This window comes from Hoplias malabaricus, chromosome 4 (genome assembly GCF_029633855.1).
Source record: "Hoplias malabaricus isolate fHopMal1 chromosome 4, fHopMal1.hap1, whole genome shotgun sequence".
Lineage (NCBI taxonomy): Eukaryota > Metazoa > Chordata > Actinopteri > Characiformes > Erythrinidae > Hoplias > Hoplias malabaricus.
This window is the reverse complement of record NC_089803.1, coordinates 72,274,023-72,291,901: the sequence shown is the minus strand read 5'-3', so window position 1 is coordinate 72,291,901 and position 17,879 is coordinate 72,274,023. Positions and strand designations below refer to the sequence as shown.

At 47.1% G+C, this 17,879-nt stretch overlaps 1 protein-coding gene across 7 annotated transcripts in view; it reads left to right on the top strand.

Annotated features, from left to right (window-relative positions):
- Positions 1-7,219, top strand: part of osbpl8 (oxysterol binding protein-like 8) — a 51,153-nt gene extending 43,934 nt beyond the window's left edge. For 5 of the 7 annotated variants that reach the window (XM_066668904.1, XM_066668908.1, XM_066668903.1 and 2 more), the window contains 4 exons: positions 671-827; positions 1,506-1,611; positions 1,780-1,882; positions 5,143-7,219. In XM_066668904.1, the coding sequence (XP_066525001.1) occupies positions 671-827; positions 1,506-1,611; positions 1,780-1,882; positions 5,143-5,272 (496 nt within the window). In that variant the 3' untranslated portion in view covers positions 5,273-7,219. The remainder of the gene's footprint in view (positions 1-670; positions 828-1,505; positions 1,612-1,779; positions 1,883-5,142) is intronic. The other 2 variants (XM_066668907.1, XM_066668910.1) reach the window with 1 other exon arrangement.
- The last annotated feature ends 10,660 nt before the right edge of the window (positions 7,220-17,879 follow it).

Sequence of the window (17,879 nt, the reverse complement as noted above, 5' to 3'; positions counted from 1 at the left end):
ACACTACAGACTGGCATCATATACACAGCAGAGTGGCATCAGACAAAGCAGAGTAGCATCATATATACAACATGTGGCATCAGACACAGCAGAGTGGCATTAGACAGCAGAGTGGTATCAGACACAGCAGATTGGCATCACATATACCGCACAATGACATCATATATACAGCATAGTGGCATCAGGTAAAGCAGGGTGTCATCATATATACAGCACAATGTCATCAGACAGAGCAGAGTGGCATTAGACACAACAGAGAGGCATCAGATACACAGCAAGTTGTCATTACTGAAGTGCAGAGTGAGTAGCATCATATATAGCAGAGTGGCATCAGATGCACTGCAGACTGGCACAATATTCACAGCAGAGTGGCATCAGACACAGTAGTGTGGCATCACATACACAAACGCTATTGGCATTTCCGGGGACAGTGTAATAAACCTATACTGACCTCTACTGGAGAATAAGAGAAATACACTAGACTCTCTACAAAGCAGCTTCTCCAGCAGTAAATCAACACTGTTAGTGTTAAATTAACACACTCTCTCTCTCTCTCTCTCTCTCTCTCTGTCTCTCTGTCTCTCTCTCTCTCTCTCTCTCTCTCTCTCTGTCTCTGTCTCTCTCTCTCTCTCTCTCTCTGTCTCTCTCACTCTCTCTCTCTCTCTCTCAGTACTCGTCCGTGGGATCCTCTGAATGATTTGATCCAGTTTGAGAAAGACGGCTGTATTCAGGCTAAAGTCCGGCACCGGACTCCTATGGTACGTTCTGCCAGTGTAGTTAGTCTCAGTGTCCAGCAGGGGGCCCGGAGAGACACTTTCCTCAGCCAGGTACGCCCAGCCCCGCCCACGTACCCATGATCCCTCTCTCCGCTTGCGCCTCTCCATCGCTGTTGCCTGTGCTCCACCCATTCACCAAAACCGACCAATCACCATTCACCAAAACTGACCAATCACCCGGCTGCCTGCCACACTCCGTGGCTTTGTTTTCGTCTGCTGTTTGTTTGCTTCTTTGTCTCTGTGTTTGTTTTGCTTCTTTTGTAGTTCAGAACAGTGCTATTTACGTTAAGCGCATGTGCATGTGTGTGTGTGTGTGTGTGTGTGTGTGTGTGTGTGTTTAATTAAGACAGGGCTGGACGATATATAAAGAGAGAGAGAGAGGTGTAAATATGAATAACATGTAATGGCTGTTTTCTGTTGTGCTAGATGTCTTCTCTGTACTCATCTACAGAGTAACAGACTGTAACACACAGTGCCACCTATTGGACAAAGGTGTAAAGTGTTCACAGAGAGGTTTTATTGATATTGTGACAGTATTATACTCAGATAAATACGGTAACAGTTTTATCGTCCAGGCCTGAGTTACACCACTGTATTTCATCCTTTATCATTACACAGACTGTGTTAGTATACACACAGAATACATGAGATATTGTGTGTGTGTGTGTCTGTGTGTGTCTGTGTGTGTGTGTGTGTGTGTGTGTGTGTGTGTGTGTGTGTGTTGTCTAGGTAACGGGAGCCAAAAGGAAACACAAACAGAATGATAAACCCAAAAACCCAGAGAGTGGCTGTTCATCTCCGGAACTTGATCGACAGGACTCCTCCGGCAGTGAGAGTATGACACCCATACACAGACACACACACACTCACACACTCTCTGTGCAGTTACAGTAAGAGGTGGTGTGTTTGTATGCTGCTTGTTTATTGTGTATTGTGTGGGTGCGCTATTTATTTACTGTTAGTTTGTTGTGGTTATTCATTGGTTATTTTTTGTTTACCTCAGGACATAAGACTAAATCCAGTCGTCTGAGGAAGAAAGCTCCGGAACTTTCAGAGCTCCAGATCGCGGTGGAGTCCATCAGACACACACAGGAGGAGATTAACAGGTATGAAAGGGTTAAGGTATGAGTGGTTCATCGGGAGATTTGATCTCTGGAGATGCCACAGGCATCCGTAACTGGTCTCTACTGGACACTACTGGTCTCTACTGGACTCTACTGGTCTCTACTGGACTCTACTGGACACTACTGGACACTACTGGTCTCTACTGGACACTACTGGACTCTACTGTTCTCTACTGGACACTACTGAACTCTACTGGTCTCTACTGGTCTCTACTGGACTCTACTGGACACTACTGGACACTACTGGTCTCTACTGGACTCTACTGGACTCTACTGGACTCTACTGGTCTCTACTGGACTCTACTGGACACTACTGGACACTACTGGTCTCTACTGGACTCTGCTGGACACTACTGGTCTCTACTGGACACTACTGGACTCTACTGGACTCTACTGTTCTCTACTGGACACTACTGGTCTCTACTGGACTCTACTGGTCTCTACTGGACACTACTGGACTCTACTGGTCTCTACTGGATTCTACTGTTCTCTACTGGACACTACTGGTCTCTACTGGACTCTGCTGGACACTACTGGTCTCTACTGGACACTACTGGTCTCTACTGGTCTCTACTGGTCTCTACTGGACTCTACTGGACACTACTGGACTCTACTGGACTCTACTGGCCTCTACTGGACACTACTGAACTCTACTGGTCTCTACTGGCCTCTACTGGACTCTACAGGACACTACTGAACTCTATTGGTCTCTACTGGTCTCTACTGGACTCTACTGGACACTACAGGACACTAATGAACTCTACTGGACACTACAGGACACTTCTGAACTCTACTGGTCTCTACTGGCCTCTACTCGACACTACAGGACACTACTGGACTCTACTGGACACTACTGAACTCTACTGGACTCTACTGGGCACTACAGGGCACTACTGAACTCTACAGGACACTACTAGACTCTACTGGACACTACAGGACACTACTGAACTCTACTGGTCTCTACTGGACACTACAGGACACTAATGAACTCTACTGGACATTACAGGACTCTACTAGACACTACAGGACACTACTGGACACTACTGAACTCTGCTGGACTCTACTGGACTCTACTGGACACTGTTGAACTCTACTGGTCTCTACTGGACTCTATTGGACAATACAGGACACTACTGGACACTACAGGACACTACTGGACTCTACTGGTCTCTACTGGACTCTACTGGACACTACTGTACACTACTGGACTCTACAGGACACTACTGAACTCTACTGGTCTCTACTGGACTGTACTGGACACTACAGGACACTACTGAACTCTACTGTTCTCTACTGGACACTACAGGACACTACAGGACACTACTGAACTCTACTGGACTCTACTGGACACTACAGGACTCTACTTGACACTACAGGACACTACTGAACTCTACTGGACTCTACTGGACACTACAGGACACTACTGAACTCTACTGGACACTACTGGACACTACAGGACTCTACTGCACACTACAGGACAATACTGGATGCTACTGGACACTACAGGACACTACTGAACTCTACTGGACTCTACAGGACACTACTGAACTCTACTGGTCTCTACTGGACTGTACTGGACACTACAGGACACTACTGAACTCTACTGGTCTCTACTGAACACTACTGAACTCTACTGGACACTACAGGACTCTACTTGACACTACAAGACACTACTGAACTCTACTGGACCCTACAGGACACTACAGGACACTACTGAACTCTACTGGACACTACTGGACACTACAGGACTCTACTGGACACTACAGGACACTACTGGATTCTACTGGACACTACAGGACACTACTGAACTCTACTGGACTCTACTGGACACTGTTGAACTCTACTGGTCTCTACTGGACTCTACTGGACACTGTTGAACTCTACTGGTCTCTACTGGACTCTATTGGACACTACAGGACACTACTGGACACTACAGGACACTACTGAACTCTACTGGTCTCTACTGGACTGTACTGGACACTACAGGACACTACTGAACTCTACTGTTCTCTACTGGACACTACAGGACACTACAGGACACTACTGAACTCTACTGGACTCTACTGGACTCTACTGGACACTACAGGACTCTACTTGACACTACAGGACCCTACTGAACTCTACTGGACTCTACTGGACACTACAGGACACTACTGAACTCTACTGGACACTACTGGACACTACAGGACTCTACTGCACACTACAGGACAATACTGGATGCTACTGGACACTACAGGACACTACTGAACTCTACTGGACTCTACAGGACACTACTGAACTCTACTGGTCTCTACTGGACTGTACTGGACACTACAGGACACTACTGAACTCTACTGGTCTCTACTGAACACTACTGAACTCTACTGGACACTACAGGACTCTACTTGACACTACAAGACACTACTGAACTCTACTGGACCCTACAGGACCCTACAGGACACTACAGGACACTACTGAACTCTACTGGACACTACTGGACACTACAGGACTCTACTGGACACTACAGGACACTACTGGATTCTACTGGACACTACAGGACACTACTGAACTCTACTGGACTCTACAGGACACTACTGGACTCTACTGGACACTACAGGACACTACTGGACTCTACTGGTCTCTACTGGTCTCTACTGGACACTACAGGACACCACTGGACTCTACGGGACACTACAGGACACTACTGAACTCTACTGAACTCTACTGGACACTACTGAACTCTACAGGACACTACTGGACTCTACTGGACACTACAGGACACTACTGAACTCTACTGGTCTCTACTGGACACTACAGGACACTACTGAACTCTACAGGACACTACAGGACTCTACTGGACACTAGTCTCTGTTTGGTCCCTGGTTGGTTTTCCAACTCCCACAGCTCCCCCCTGAAAATTATCTGGTGTTGTCTCTAACCTCGTCTCTAATGGGAACAGTGGGCTTTGAAAACAAGCCACTAAATAAGAACCCGCTTCCAGAACCAGGACCTGAATTAAGTAATAGTTGAGTAGGGAGCGCGATGTTGAAAGAAGTGGTAGTGGTCTTCACACATCTCAGAGGAAAAATGTTCTCCTCACTTTCTCCAACAGGGGGCAGTGTCACGACCGTGTTGATTACACCACTGTGGAAAAGTCTCATGAACCTGAGAAAATGAGATTTAAAAATCTATGTAAGACTTTTGCACAGTACTGTATTATTAATCTGTTATTGATTATAGGTTATTGATCGTTTCCTTTTCAGGAGCATCGGGGCTCTGAGGGGTCGAGTGTCTGTTCAGTCTGACCACAGCTCCTTCCTCACGCCGCGAGATTACGCCATCATCCTCTTCCTCATCTGCGCTCAGGTCCTCCTCAACATCATCTTCAAATAATCTCACACCCGGGATTAACCCCTCCAGCTCAGGCTCAGATTACCCACAATTCATCTGGAGTTTAATCCCCACCTCAGGCTCGGGATTAAGGACTGAAACTCACCTTCAGACGGAGCTGGTGTTTAATCCCCACCTCAGACCTGGGCTTGACAAGTCTAGAGATCAATCCTGAGTTCAAAGCAAGATCCTGAGTGTCGAATCTTAAGGAATCGAGCTGATCTTCAGAGTAATCTTCAGCTCAGACTCAGGATTAGAGACTAAACGTGACCTAGACATTCCACCGTCCATCTCTCTCTCTCTCTCTGTCTCTCTCTCTCTCTCTCTCTCTCTCTCTCTCTGTCTCTCTCTGTCTCTCTCTCACACACACACACTCTCTCTCTCATAGGTGTTGTACTCTCGGACAGACCGGTGGACGGCCAGAGAAGTGCACCATATTTGATTAGATTAGTGTTATTAATATTAATGTTATTGTTATTAATCTCGCTGTTGTTTAAAGAGCACTTGTTCCTGCGTGGGTTTTAACTCTGTGATGTCATTAGGGGGAGGTGATGCTGGTCTGCTAACACTCACACACACCGCTCCACCTTAAAAAATACAGTCACTTCTTACTCACACACACCGCTCCACCTTAAAAGATACAGTCACTTCTTACTCACACACACCGCTCCACCTTAAAAAATACAGTCACTTCTTACTCACACACACCGCTCCACCTTAAAAGATACAGTCACTTCTTACTCACACACCCCTCCACCTTAAAAAATACAGTCGCTTCTTACTCACACACACCGCTCCACATTAAAAAATACAATCGCTTCTTACTCACACACACTGCTCCACCTTAAAAAATACAGTCGCTTCTTACTCACACACACCCCTCCACCTTAAAAGATACAGTCACTTCTTACTCACACACACAGTTCCACCTTAAAAAATACAGTCACTTCTTACTCACACACACAGTTCCACCTTAAAAAATACAGTCAGTCAAAATGCAGTTTGTCAGTGTTAGCACCTGCAGACCGCCCCCACGAAACTCAGAGCAAAGAAGAAGACGCTCTGGGCCGTTTTTTATTGAGTGAAATCAAACAGAAGGATTCAAAGTGAACCACGAACGAAATCAGTTTTATTTTTAATTTTCTTGTTTTAATAACTCTCTGAGACGTGGACCATATCTGCATTTCATATCTGTGGTTTATAGCTGCTGACACCGTAGATTATAATCAATTGTTATAGGTTATAGATTATAGGAGTGAAGTATCGCTGTGCTAATTTAGCGCTAATGCAGTGTTAGCCTGAGGGACAGTGGGACCCGTGGGTCTCTGTTAGACTACAGTTTAGGATTAAGATTAGTATTAGGGGTTAGCATTAGCATTAACCCCAGTATTAGACTGTAGCAGTTTCCTGTAGCTCCGCCCCCTCATTTTAATGTACATACAATTAAAGCCAAAAAGCCGCGAGGCTCCGTAGAACCGCTGAGTTACTCTCAGTGTTTGTTTGTTTATTGAAGAACCATGTTACTGTCGTCGGCACACACACGTCTTTCTGTCCGTTTACACCTCGTCGCTTTCTATACAGCAATCGGCCACAAGATTAAAACCACTGACAGAGGTGAATAACGTCGATTATTTTGTCCCAACGGTGATCAGTGATGTTCAGAGGCAGAAAGGTGGCGCTGTAGGTGGTGTCACTGACCAGGGCGAGCTTCTTACAGAAGATGAATGAATGAATGAATGTCAGTGGCTTTAATCTTGTGAACACTTCAGACCTGCAGCAGAAGAGGCCAAATGAAGAGCAGCGCATTTGATTGGTTGCAGTATAAGAGCTATTTTGCATGTTCACTACCACATCACATCTGACTATAATCCAGATCCCGAACCGACTCGGTGTAAACGTGTGTGTGTGTGTGTTTTAATGTGGTCACTCCACTAAAAATTAATCATCAACGTGCCTTTCGGGGGGGGGGGGGGGGGGCTCCTGAAAGATGGGTGGAGCTTATGGATGAAGGGGTGGGGTTTGGGATTGGGTGGGAGGGGCTTAATCCAGAGGGGTTTGCCACTTGAGTGAATCCCGCCAGATTTTTATTCGGGTTTTTGTTCTTTTTTTAGTTGTTTATCGTTCCGTTTTTTTTCTCTCTCTCTCTGTGCCATAATCAGCCTTAGGGTCTCACATTAATCCCACCATCTTTCTTTCTCTCTCACTCTGTCTCTCTGTATTTCTTTTTTTCTGTCTCTGTTGTTGTTTCCGTTTGTGAAATGTTTTTCTCTCTGTTCTCATTCTTGGATTTGATTGGTTCTTCACTGAGAGAAGTTGCTTCCTCTGTATCACATGTAACACACCAACAGTTCAATAAAAGCAACAGCTGTCCACTTCAGAAACTTCTGTGTGTGTGTTTGTGTGTGTGTGTGTGTGTGTGTGTGTGCTGACTGCCCAAACCAGCAGCGACTGAGTGGTCTGACGTACAAGTGGAGGTCAGAAGTGTTGGAGAAATGTAACTGAGCTGATTCACTGACCTCAGACCAGCTGCTCACCTCCATCTACTGCGGCCGGCATTGACCCCCTCACCATTACACACCACCATCATTGACACTGAAGTAGAAATGGACTCGGAGCAACACTCTCACTATCACTGCACTACCACTGCTATTGATTTCATTCGTTATCAATGATCGTTGTTTTTATTGTCATTGTCTAAATCCACATGACGTCCATCGGTTCTCTGATAACAACACAAAGAAAATCACAAGGAAATAAAAACAGGAAAATGCTCTGTGTGTGTTTCAGCGCGACTCGAGGTGCCGCTACGTTTAGGCGACTGTTCTCTCTATGTTCTCCACTGTTCTCTCTGTTCCGGAGCTCAGCAGACGGCTCTAGAACCACACCCCGACTGCGACAGACAGAACTCTGCATCATTTCCACATGTGTCTCATATCTCACTGTGATCTGACCACGCTGTGAACAGTGGATTAACCATGACTCTGTCCCTTTATCTCTGGCTCTGGAGCTGAAGTCGGGGCAGAGAACCAAGGTTCCAAGAACCCAAGTTTCTTAGGTGGAAAAAGGCTCGTGTTAGCAGCAGTTTGAAAGACAGTGGCTCATCAGGTAAAGTTCAGGCAGTAAAACCAGGTCCTGATCTCCGAATTAAACCTGGGGATTTAGCCTGGGTTTATACCTGGGTTCATCAGCATTTATCTGGAGTTTACCTGGAGTTTACCTGAGCTCTGTGAAGTTTGGGGGCTTGGGGTCACTGCGGAGATATTCACTGATCAGAGAAGAGCTTAATTACCACAGACTTTTATTCTGTAATATTTTTATTCGACTGGTTACACAAAGTATTTTAGACACAGAGTAAATGATAAAGAAAAGGCCTGAGTTGTGTAGTTGTTTATGTCACTGTGTGTAGTTTTGGTTGTGTGTAGTTGTGAACAGTTGAAGTTGTGTGTCCTTGTGGTGTAACTGTGTCATTGTGCCACCAGGGGTCAGTATCAAGCTCAGACTTAATCTGTGCAGCCACCCCCCCCCCCCCCCCCACCACACACACACACACACACACACACACTTCGAGGGATATTTGGCTGGTGTTAATGTGGCAAGTGCTGCTGTTGCTAGGTAACCGTCTCTCATCACCGTGACACACAGAGGCGTCCTGAGACGCCATAACTATGGTAACCACCTTCTCCATGGAAACTGTCTCCAGGTGATCAGTTCAAAAACAGAGGGGACCAGTCCCTTCAAGGTTACATTACAACATCTGTCTGTCCATGTGACTGATATTCTGTCTCTCTCTCTGTCCATCTGTCTCTGTCTGTCTGTCTATAGGTCTCTCTGTCTGTCTGTCTGTTCCTCTCTCTGTCTGTCTGTCTCTGTTTGTCTGTCTGTCTGTTCCTCTGTCTGTCTGTCTGTCTGTTTCTCTGTCCATTTGACTGACAGACTCTGTCTTTTTGTCTGTCTCTCTATCTGTCTGTCTGTTTTCTGTCTGTCTGTTCATCTGATTGACATTTTGTCTTTCTCTCTGTCAGTCTTTAAACTTTGTGGCTTTATGCTGAACCCAAATGTTCAATACATCACTATGTGTAGCACGAGTGTGTGTGTGTGTGTGTGTGTGTGTGTGTGTGTGTGTGTTTGAGGAGTCAGACAGCTCTAAAGCTGGTTTAATCTCTGTTCTGAATAAGAGTGAAGCTGCAGCAAGTTTTTCAAAGAACAAAGATCTGCTGATACAGCGTGCACACACACACACACACACACACACACACACACACACACACACGAGAGAGAGACAGAGATAGAGGGAGGGTTTGTGTGTATTTATAGAAGCTGAATGCATCGCCATGAGTGGTGCTAATTTAAGGTGGAATATCCCTCTGAATTCACTTCATCATTCTTTAGTTATCATCATGTCCATATAAGGAGTAGCGGGTCAGGGCTAGATGACCATGTATAGAGTTGTGGGTGCGGCTGAATTGCTCTATTACAGAAATAAATATGTTTTCCTGTGTGAAGAAACACACATCCTAGGAGCTCCATATTAATAAACTACAGGCTACAAGCTAGTGCTCTGTATTTTACTCTCATGTGAGGCATGAGAGGAGTACATAAGGTCTACAAGAGGCGTGAGAGGAGTGTATACGCTCTGTCTGAGGGGTGTGAGGAGTGTATATGGTCTGTGTGAGGGGTGAGAGGAGTGTATACGGTCTGTGTGAGGGGTGAGAGGAGTGTATACGGTCTGTGTGAGGGGTGAGATGAGTGTATACGGTCTGTGTGAGGGGTGAGATGAGTGTATACGGTCTGTGTGAGGGGTGAGATGAGTGTATATGGTCTGTGTGAGGGGTGAGAGGAGTGTATATGGTCTGTGTGAGGGGTGAGAGGAGTGTACACGGTCTGTGTGAGGGGTGAGAGGAGTGTATACGGTCTGTGTGAGGGGTGAGAGGAGTGTATACGGTCTGTGTGAGGGGTGAGATGAGTGTATATGGTCTGTGTGAGGGGTGAGAGGAGTGTATATGGTCTGTGTGAGGGGTGAGAGGAGTGTACACGGTCTGTGTGAGGGGTGAGAGGAGTGTATACGGTCTGTGTGAGGGGTGAGATGAGTGTATATGGTCTGTGTGAGGGGTGAGAGGAGTGTATATGGTCTGTGTGAGGGATGAGAGGAGTGTATATGGTCTGTGTGAGGGGTGAGAGGAGTGTACACGGTCTGTGTGAGGGGTGAGAGGAGTGTATACGGTCTGTGTGAGGGGTGAGAGGAGTGTATATGGTCTGTGTGAGGGGTGAGAGGAGTGTACACGGTCTGTGTGAGGGGTGAGAGGAGTGTATATGGTCTGTGTGAGGGGTGAGAGGAGTGTATATGGACTGTGTGAGGGGTGAGAGGAGTGTACACGGTCTGTGTGAGGGGTGAGATGAGTGTATATGGTCTGTGTGAGGGGTGAGAGGAGTGTATATGGTCTGTGTGAGGGGTGAGAGGAGTGTACACGGTCTGTGTGAGGGGTGAGGGGAGTGTATATGGTCTGTGTGAGGGGTGAGAGGAGTGTATATGGTCTGTGAGAGGAGTGTATATGGTCTGGGTGAGGGGTGAGGGGAGTGTATATGGTCTGTGTGAGGGGTGAGATGAGTGTATATGGTCTGGGTGAGGGGTGAGGGGAGTGTATATGGTCTGTGTGAGGGGTGAGAGGAGTGTATATGGTCTGTGAGAGGAGTGTATACGGTCTGTGTGAGGGGTGAGAGGAGTGTATATGGTCTGTGTGAGGGGTGAGAGGAGTGTACACGGTCTGTGTGAGGGGTGAGGGGAGTGTATATGGTCTGTGTGAGGGGTGAGAGGAGTGTATATGGTCTGTGAGAGGAGTGTATATGGTCTGGGTGAGGGGTGAGGGGAGTGTATATGGTCTGTGTGAGGGGTGAGATGAGTGTATATGGTCTGGGTGAGGGGTGAGGGGAGTGTATTTGGTCTGTGTGAGGGGTGAAAGGAGTGTATATGGTCAGTGAGAGGAGTGTATACGGTCTGTCTGAGGGGTGTAAGGAGTGTATATGGTCTGTGTGAGGGGTGAGAGGAGTGTATATGGTTTGTGTGAGTGCTGAGAGGAGTGTATACGGTCTGTGTGAGGGGTGAAAGGAGTGTATATGGTCAGTGAGAGGAGTGTATACAGTCTGTCTGAGGGGTGTAAGGAGTGTATATGGTCTGTGTAAGGGGTGAGAGGAGTGTATATGGTTTGTGTGAGTGCTGAGAGGAGTGTATACGGTCTGTGTGAGGGGTGAAAGGAGTGTATATGGTCAGTGAGAGGAGTGTATACGGTCTGTCTGAGGGGTGTAAGGAGTGTATATGGTCTGTGTGAGGGGTGAGAGGAGTGTATATGGTCTGTGAGAGGAGTGTATACGGTCTGTCTGAGGGGTGTAAGGAGTGTATATGGTCTGTGTAAGGGGTGAGAGGAGTGTATATGGTTTGTGTGAGTGCTGAGAGGAGTTTATACGGTCTGTGTGAGGGGTGAAAGGAGTGTATACGGTCTGTGTGAGGGCTGAGAGGAGTTTATACGGTCTGTGTGAGGGGTGAGAGGAGTGTATACGGTCTGTGTGAGGGTCGAGAGGAGTGTATACGGTCTGTGTGAGGGTCGAGAGGAGTGTATACGGTCTGTGTGACGGCTGAGAGGAGTTTATACGGTCTGTGTGAGGAGTGAGAGGAGTGTATACGGTCTGTGTGAGGGGTGAAAGGAGTGTATATGGTCTGTGTGAGAGGTGAGATGGGTGTATACGGTCTGTGTGAGGGGTGAGAGGAGTGTATACGGTCTGTGTGAGGGTCGAGAGGAGTGTATACGGTCTGTGTGACGGCTGAGAGGAGTTTATACGGTCTGTGTGACGGCTGAGAGGAGTTTAAACGGTCTGTGTGAGGGTTGAGAGGAGTTTATTGGGTCTGTGTGAGGAGTGAGAGGAGTGTATACGGTCTGTGTGAGGGGTGAAAGGAGTGTATATGGTCTGTGTGAGAGGTGAGATGAGTGTATACGGTCTGTGTGACGGCTGAGAGGAGTTTATACGGTCTGTGTGAGGGGTGAGAGGAGTGTATACGGTCTGTGTGAGGGTCGAGAGGAGTGTATACGGTCTGTGTGAGGGTCGAGAGGAGTGTATACGGTCTGTGTGACGGCTAAGAGGAGTGTATACGGTCTGTGTGACGGCTTAGAGGAGTTTATACAGTCTGTGTGAGGGTCGAGAGGAGTGTATACGGTCTGTGTGAGGGGTGAAAGGAGTGTATATGGTCAGTGAGAGGAGTGTATACGGTCTGTGTGAGGGGTGAGATGAGTGTATACGATCTGTGTGAGAGGTGAGAGGAGTTTATACGGTCTGTGTGAGGGGTGAGAGGAGTGTATACGGTCTGTGTGAGGGGTGAGAGGAGTGTATAAGGTCTGTGTGAGGGTCGAGAGGAGTGTATACGGTCTGTGTGACGGCTGAGAGGAGTGTATACGGTCTGTGTGACGGCTGAGAGGAGTTTATACGGTCTGTGTGAGGGTTGAGAGGAGTTTATTCGGTATGTGTGAGGGGTGAGAGGAGTGTATACGGTCTGTGTGAGGGTCGAGAGGAGTGTATACGGTCTATGTGACGGCTGAGAGGAGTGTATACGGTCTGTGTGACGGCTGAGAGGAGTTTATACGGTCTGTGTGAGGGTTGAGAGGAGTTTATACGGTCTGTGTGAGGAGTGTATACGGTCTGTGTGACGGCTGAGAGGAGTTTATACGGTCTGTGTGAGGAGTGAGAGGAGTGTATACGGTCTGTGTGACGGCTGAGAGGAGTTTATACGGTCTGTGTGAGGGTTGAGAGGAGTTTATACGGTCTGTGTGAGGGTTGAGAGGAGTTTATTCGGTCTGTGTGAGGAGTGTATACGGTCTGTGTGAGGGTTGAGAGGAGTTTATACGGTCTGTGTGAGGAGTGAGAGGAGTGTATACGGTCTGTGTGACGGCTGAGAGGAGTTTATACGGTCTGTGTGAGGGTTGAGAGGAGTTTATACGGTCTGTGTGAGGGTTGAGAGGAGTTTATACGGTCTGTGTGACGGCTGAGAGGAGTTTATACGGTCTGTGTGACGGCTGAGAGGAGTTTATACGGTCTGTTTGAGGGTTGAGAGGAGTTTATATGGTCTGTGTGAGGGGTGAGATGAGTGTATATGGTCTGTGAGAGGAGTGTATACGGTCTGTGTGAGGGATGAGAGGAGTGTATACGGTCTGTGTGAGAGGTGAGAAGAGTGTATACGGTCTGTGTGAGGGGTGAGAGGAGTGTATAAGGTCTGTGTGAGGAGTGAGAGGAGTGTATATGGTCTGTGTGAGGGGTGAGAAGAGTGTATATGGTCTGTGTGAGGAGTGTATATGGTCTATGTGAAGAGTGTATACGGTCTGTGTGAGGGGTGAAAGGAGTGTATATGGTCTGTGTGAGGGGTGAAAGGAGTGTATATGGTCTATGTGAAGAGTGTATACGGTCTGTGTGAGAGGAGAGAGGAGTGTATACGGTCTGTGTGAGGGGTGAGATGAGTGTATATGGTCTGTGTGAGAGGTGAGAGGAATGTATACGGTCTGTGTGACGGCTGAGAGGAGTTTATACGGTCTGTGTGAGGGTCGAGAGGAGTGTATACGGTCTGTGTGACGGCTGAGAGGAGTGTATACGGTCTGTGTGACGGCTGAGAGGAGTTTATACGGTCTGTGTGAGGGTTGAGAGGAGTTTATACGGTCTGTGTGAGGAGTGTATACGGTCTGTGTGACGGCTGAGAGGAGTTTATACGGTCTGTGTGAGGAGTGAGAGGAGTGTATACGGTCTGTGTGACGGCTGAGAGGAGTTTATACGGTCTGTGTGAGGGTTGAGAGGAGTTTATACGGTCTGTGTGAGGGTTGAGAGGAGTTTATTCGGTCTGTGTGAGGAGTGTATACGGTCTGTGTGAGGGTTGAGAGGAGTTTATACGGTCTGTGTGAGGAGTGAGAGGAGTGTATACGGTCTGTGTGACGGCTGAGAGGAGTTTATACGGTCTGTGTGAGGGTTGAGAGGAGTTTATACGGTCTGTGTGAGGGTTGAGAGGAGTTTATACGGTCTGTGTGACGGCTGAGAGGAGTTTATACGGTCTGTGTGAGGGTTGAGAGGAGTTTATACGGTCTGTGTGAGGGTTGAGAGGAGTTTATTCGGTCTGTGTGAGGAGTGTATACGGTCTGTGTGAGGGTTGAGAGGAGTTTATACGGTCTGTGTGAGGAGTGAGAGGAGTGTATACGGTCTGTGTGACGGCTGAGAGGAGTTTATACGGTCTGTGTGACGGCTGAGAGGAGTTTATACGGTCTGTTTGAGGGTTGAGAGGAGTTTATATGGTCTGTGTGAGGGGTGAGATGAGTGTATATGGTCTGTGAGAGGAGTGTATACGGTCTGTGTGAGGGATGAGAGGAGTGTATACGGTCTGTGTGAGAGGTGAGAAGAGTGTATACGGTCTGTGTGAGGGGTGAGAGGAGTGTATAAGGTCTGTGTGAGGAGTGAGAGGAGTGTATATGGTCTGTGTGAGGAGTGTATATGGTCTATGTGAAGAGTGTATACGGTCTGTGTGAGAGGAGAGAGGAGTGTATACGGTCTGTGTGAGGGGTGAGATGAGTGCATATGGTCTGTGTGAGAGGTGAGAGGAATGTATACGGTCTGTGTGACGGCTGAGAGGAGTTTATACGGTCAGTGTGAGGGTCGAGAGGAGTGTATACGGTCTGTGTGAGGGTCGAGAGGAGTGTATACGGTCTGTGTGAGGGTCGAGAGGAGTGTATACGGTCTCTGATAATGGTTGCTCTGTTATAACACACATATGGTCATATAACAGGAGTGTTTTAATGTCGGTGTGTAATTAAACAGAGGCGCAGCAGGTGAAGGGTGGGGGATGTTGGGCAGATACATGGGGTGTGTGAGATGGGGGTCATTAATATTTAAATATCTTAGTCTTCTAGATGTCACACTGTCTTACAAATAGCAGGAGAATCGACCCACAAACACACCATCTCTCCCTTTCTGTCTTTCTCTCCCAATTTTTCTGTCTGTCTTTCTCACTGTCTATTGTTCTGTCTCTCAGTTTTCTCACTCTCCCTTCTCTCCCCAGAGCGAAGACTTAATCTGTAGCACGGTGTCTTTAGCCTTTAAAGAAGCAATCTGTAATACTGACAGCAAGTGTTTAAAATGTCAACTGTAATACCGATCCAAAACACTGGACAGAGCTGCCTGCACCTCCTCCCCAGACTTGAAGCTCACATGGGTTGCCAGGTTGAGGAAAGCTAAGGCTAAGACACAGAGCTAGAACTAAGACGCAGCACTAAGGCTAACACACAGAGCTAGAACTAAACACACAGAGCTAGAACTAAGACGCAGCACTAAGGCTTACACACAGAGCTAGAACTAAGACGCAGCACTAAGGCTAACACACAGAGCTAGAACTAAGACGCAGCACTAAGGCTAACACACAGCTAGAACTAAGACGCAGCACTAAGGCTAACACACAGAGCTAGAATAAGATGCAGTGCTAAGGCTAACACACAGAGCTAGAACTAAGACGCAGCACTAAGGCTAACACACAGAGCTAGAATAAGATGCAGTGCTAAGGCTAACACACAGAGCTAGAACTAAGACGCAGCACTAAGGCTAACACACAGAGCTAGAATAAGATGCAGCGCTAAGGCTAACACACAGAGCTAGAGCTACATGAGGAAAGGGTGATCACATGACACGGGAAACAAGCAGGAACTCGGCAGTTGTTACACAAATATTGGCATTATTCACCAGCTCCTTATTAAAATTTTCTGTACCACCTTAAATTGGTGAATACGAGAGTCTGACGTTAGCTTTTGAAACACTTACTCCTTTTATATGTTTAAAACACTACTCATGGAGTGTACACCTTTAATCCACTGTTTTTCCTCTCTTTATTTGTTTATCTCTCTACATCTTTCATCCTTAAATTTTATCGCCACTATTTCCACATGTTTCTGGTCACTGAGATCTTTAGAAGGACGATGCAGTATTTTAGATCGTGGAGAATCTAACATCATCTCGGTTTGCTTGCTTGCTTCCATGACTACAGCATAAAGTGTTTGTCTTCTATAGTGTTTCATACTTGGCAACCCGGGCTGTGTAAATTTCATTGTGACTGGACAGTGGGAGGGATCTCAGGCCGAAACACCAATAGAGTTCTGCTGCGTAATGGAGAATATACAGGCTGCAGCACCACTGTCAGAGACACCAGTGCTTCATCTTAACACGTTTCCTTAATCTTTCCTCACACACCCTGCTCATTTTATGATTTAGTACAGGAAAGATATAATAGATTACTCCTTTAATGTACAATAAGTTCTCTCTTCATGTTCTTCTTCATTATAGTGTATGTAACAGCTAAAAAAATCTTATTTGTACACCTTATACATAGAGTTACTGGGATTCTCACATCCAATACAGACAGCCCACCTGCACCCCACTAATAACCCATTAAGCAGCCCACCCAGAGCCCATGCCCAGCTGGGCTGCCCACATGGGTGTCTTGGCTGGGTGTGGATCAGAGTGTCTGTTTTCACTCGAGTCTTGAAGCACCATCCAATATTTAAAAGTAGTCAGCAAACAGTATCAAGAGTCAGAGTCAGGAAACATAGCAATTCTATTCCCAAACTCCTTATTACACACATGGGTAAATAGACTCACACACACCACCCCCAAGCCACACACCAGCCACCTCCCACACACGTAAACATGCACATAATGTCCACCAAACACACAAATAATCTCCCTCAGCAGTCCCAAACAACCACAAACTGTCCAGGGGGTGGAGTAAATGCAGATCAGGGACCAGCTGTGAATCCTGATTGGCCCATGTCCACAATACATTTAGATGTACAAACAACCACTAGACTGTGGCAAACTCTACAAAAGACAAGGAATTGAAAAATCATTCCGGTTAGTGTATGTTTCAGCTGTAGTTTTTTTAGTCTCGTGAGGACATCAATACAAAACAAATAAAGCCAATACCCAGGACTTGTGAAATTCACAACACTTGAACGATACATTGACGTATCGGGAGTGGACATGTGTCTCGAGGGACGAGAAACCTTGTCGTCGTCTCATCAATGAGGAAACTCCTGCATCTAGACACAGACAGTCACCCGGAGGAAACCCACGCAGACACAGGGAGAACACACCACACTCCTCACAGACAGTCACCGGGAGGAAACCCACGCAGACACAGGGAGAACACACCACACTCCTCACAGACAGTCACCCGGAGGAAACCCACGCAGACACAGGGAGAACACACCACACTCCTCACAGACAGTCACCGGGAGGAAACCCACGCAGACACAGAATGAACACACCACACTCCTCACAGACAGTCACCCAGAGGAAACCCACGCAGACACAGAGAAAACACACCACACTCCTCACAGACAGTCACCCAGAGGAAACCCACGCAGACACAGAGAAAACACACCACACTCCTCACAGACAGTCACCCAGAGGAAACCCACGCAGACACAGAGAAAACACACCACACTCCTCACAGACAGTCACCCAGAGGAAACCCACGCAGACACAGAGAAAACACACCACACTCCTCACAGACAGTCACTGGGAGGAAACCCACGGAGACACAGGG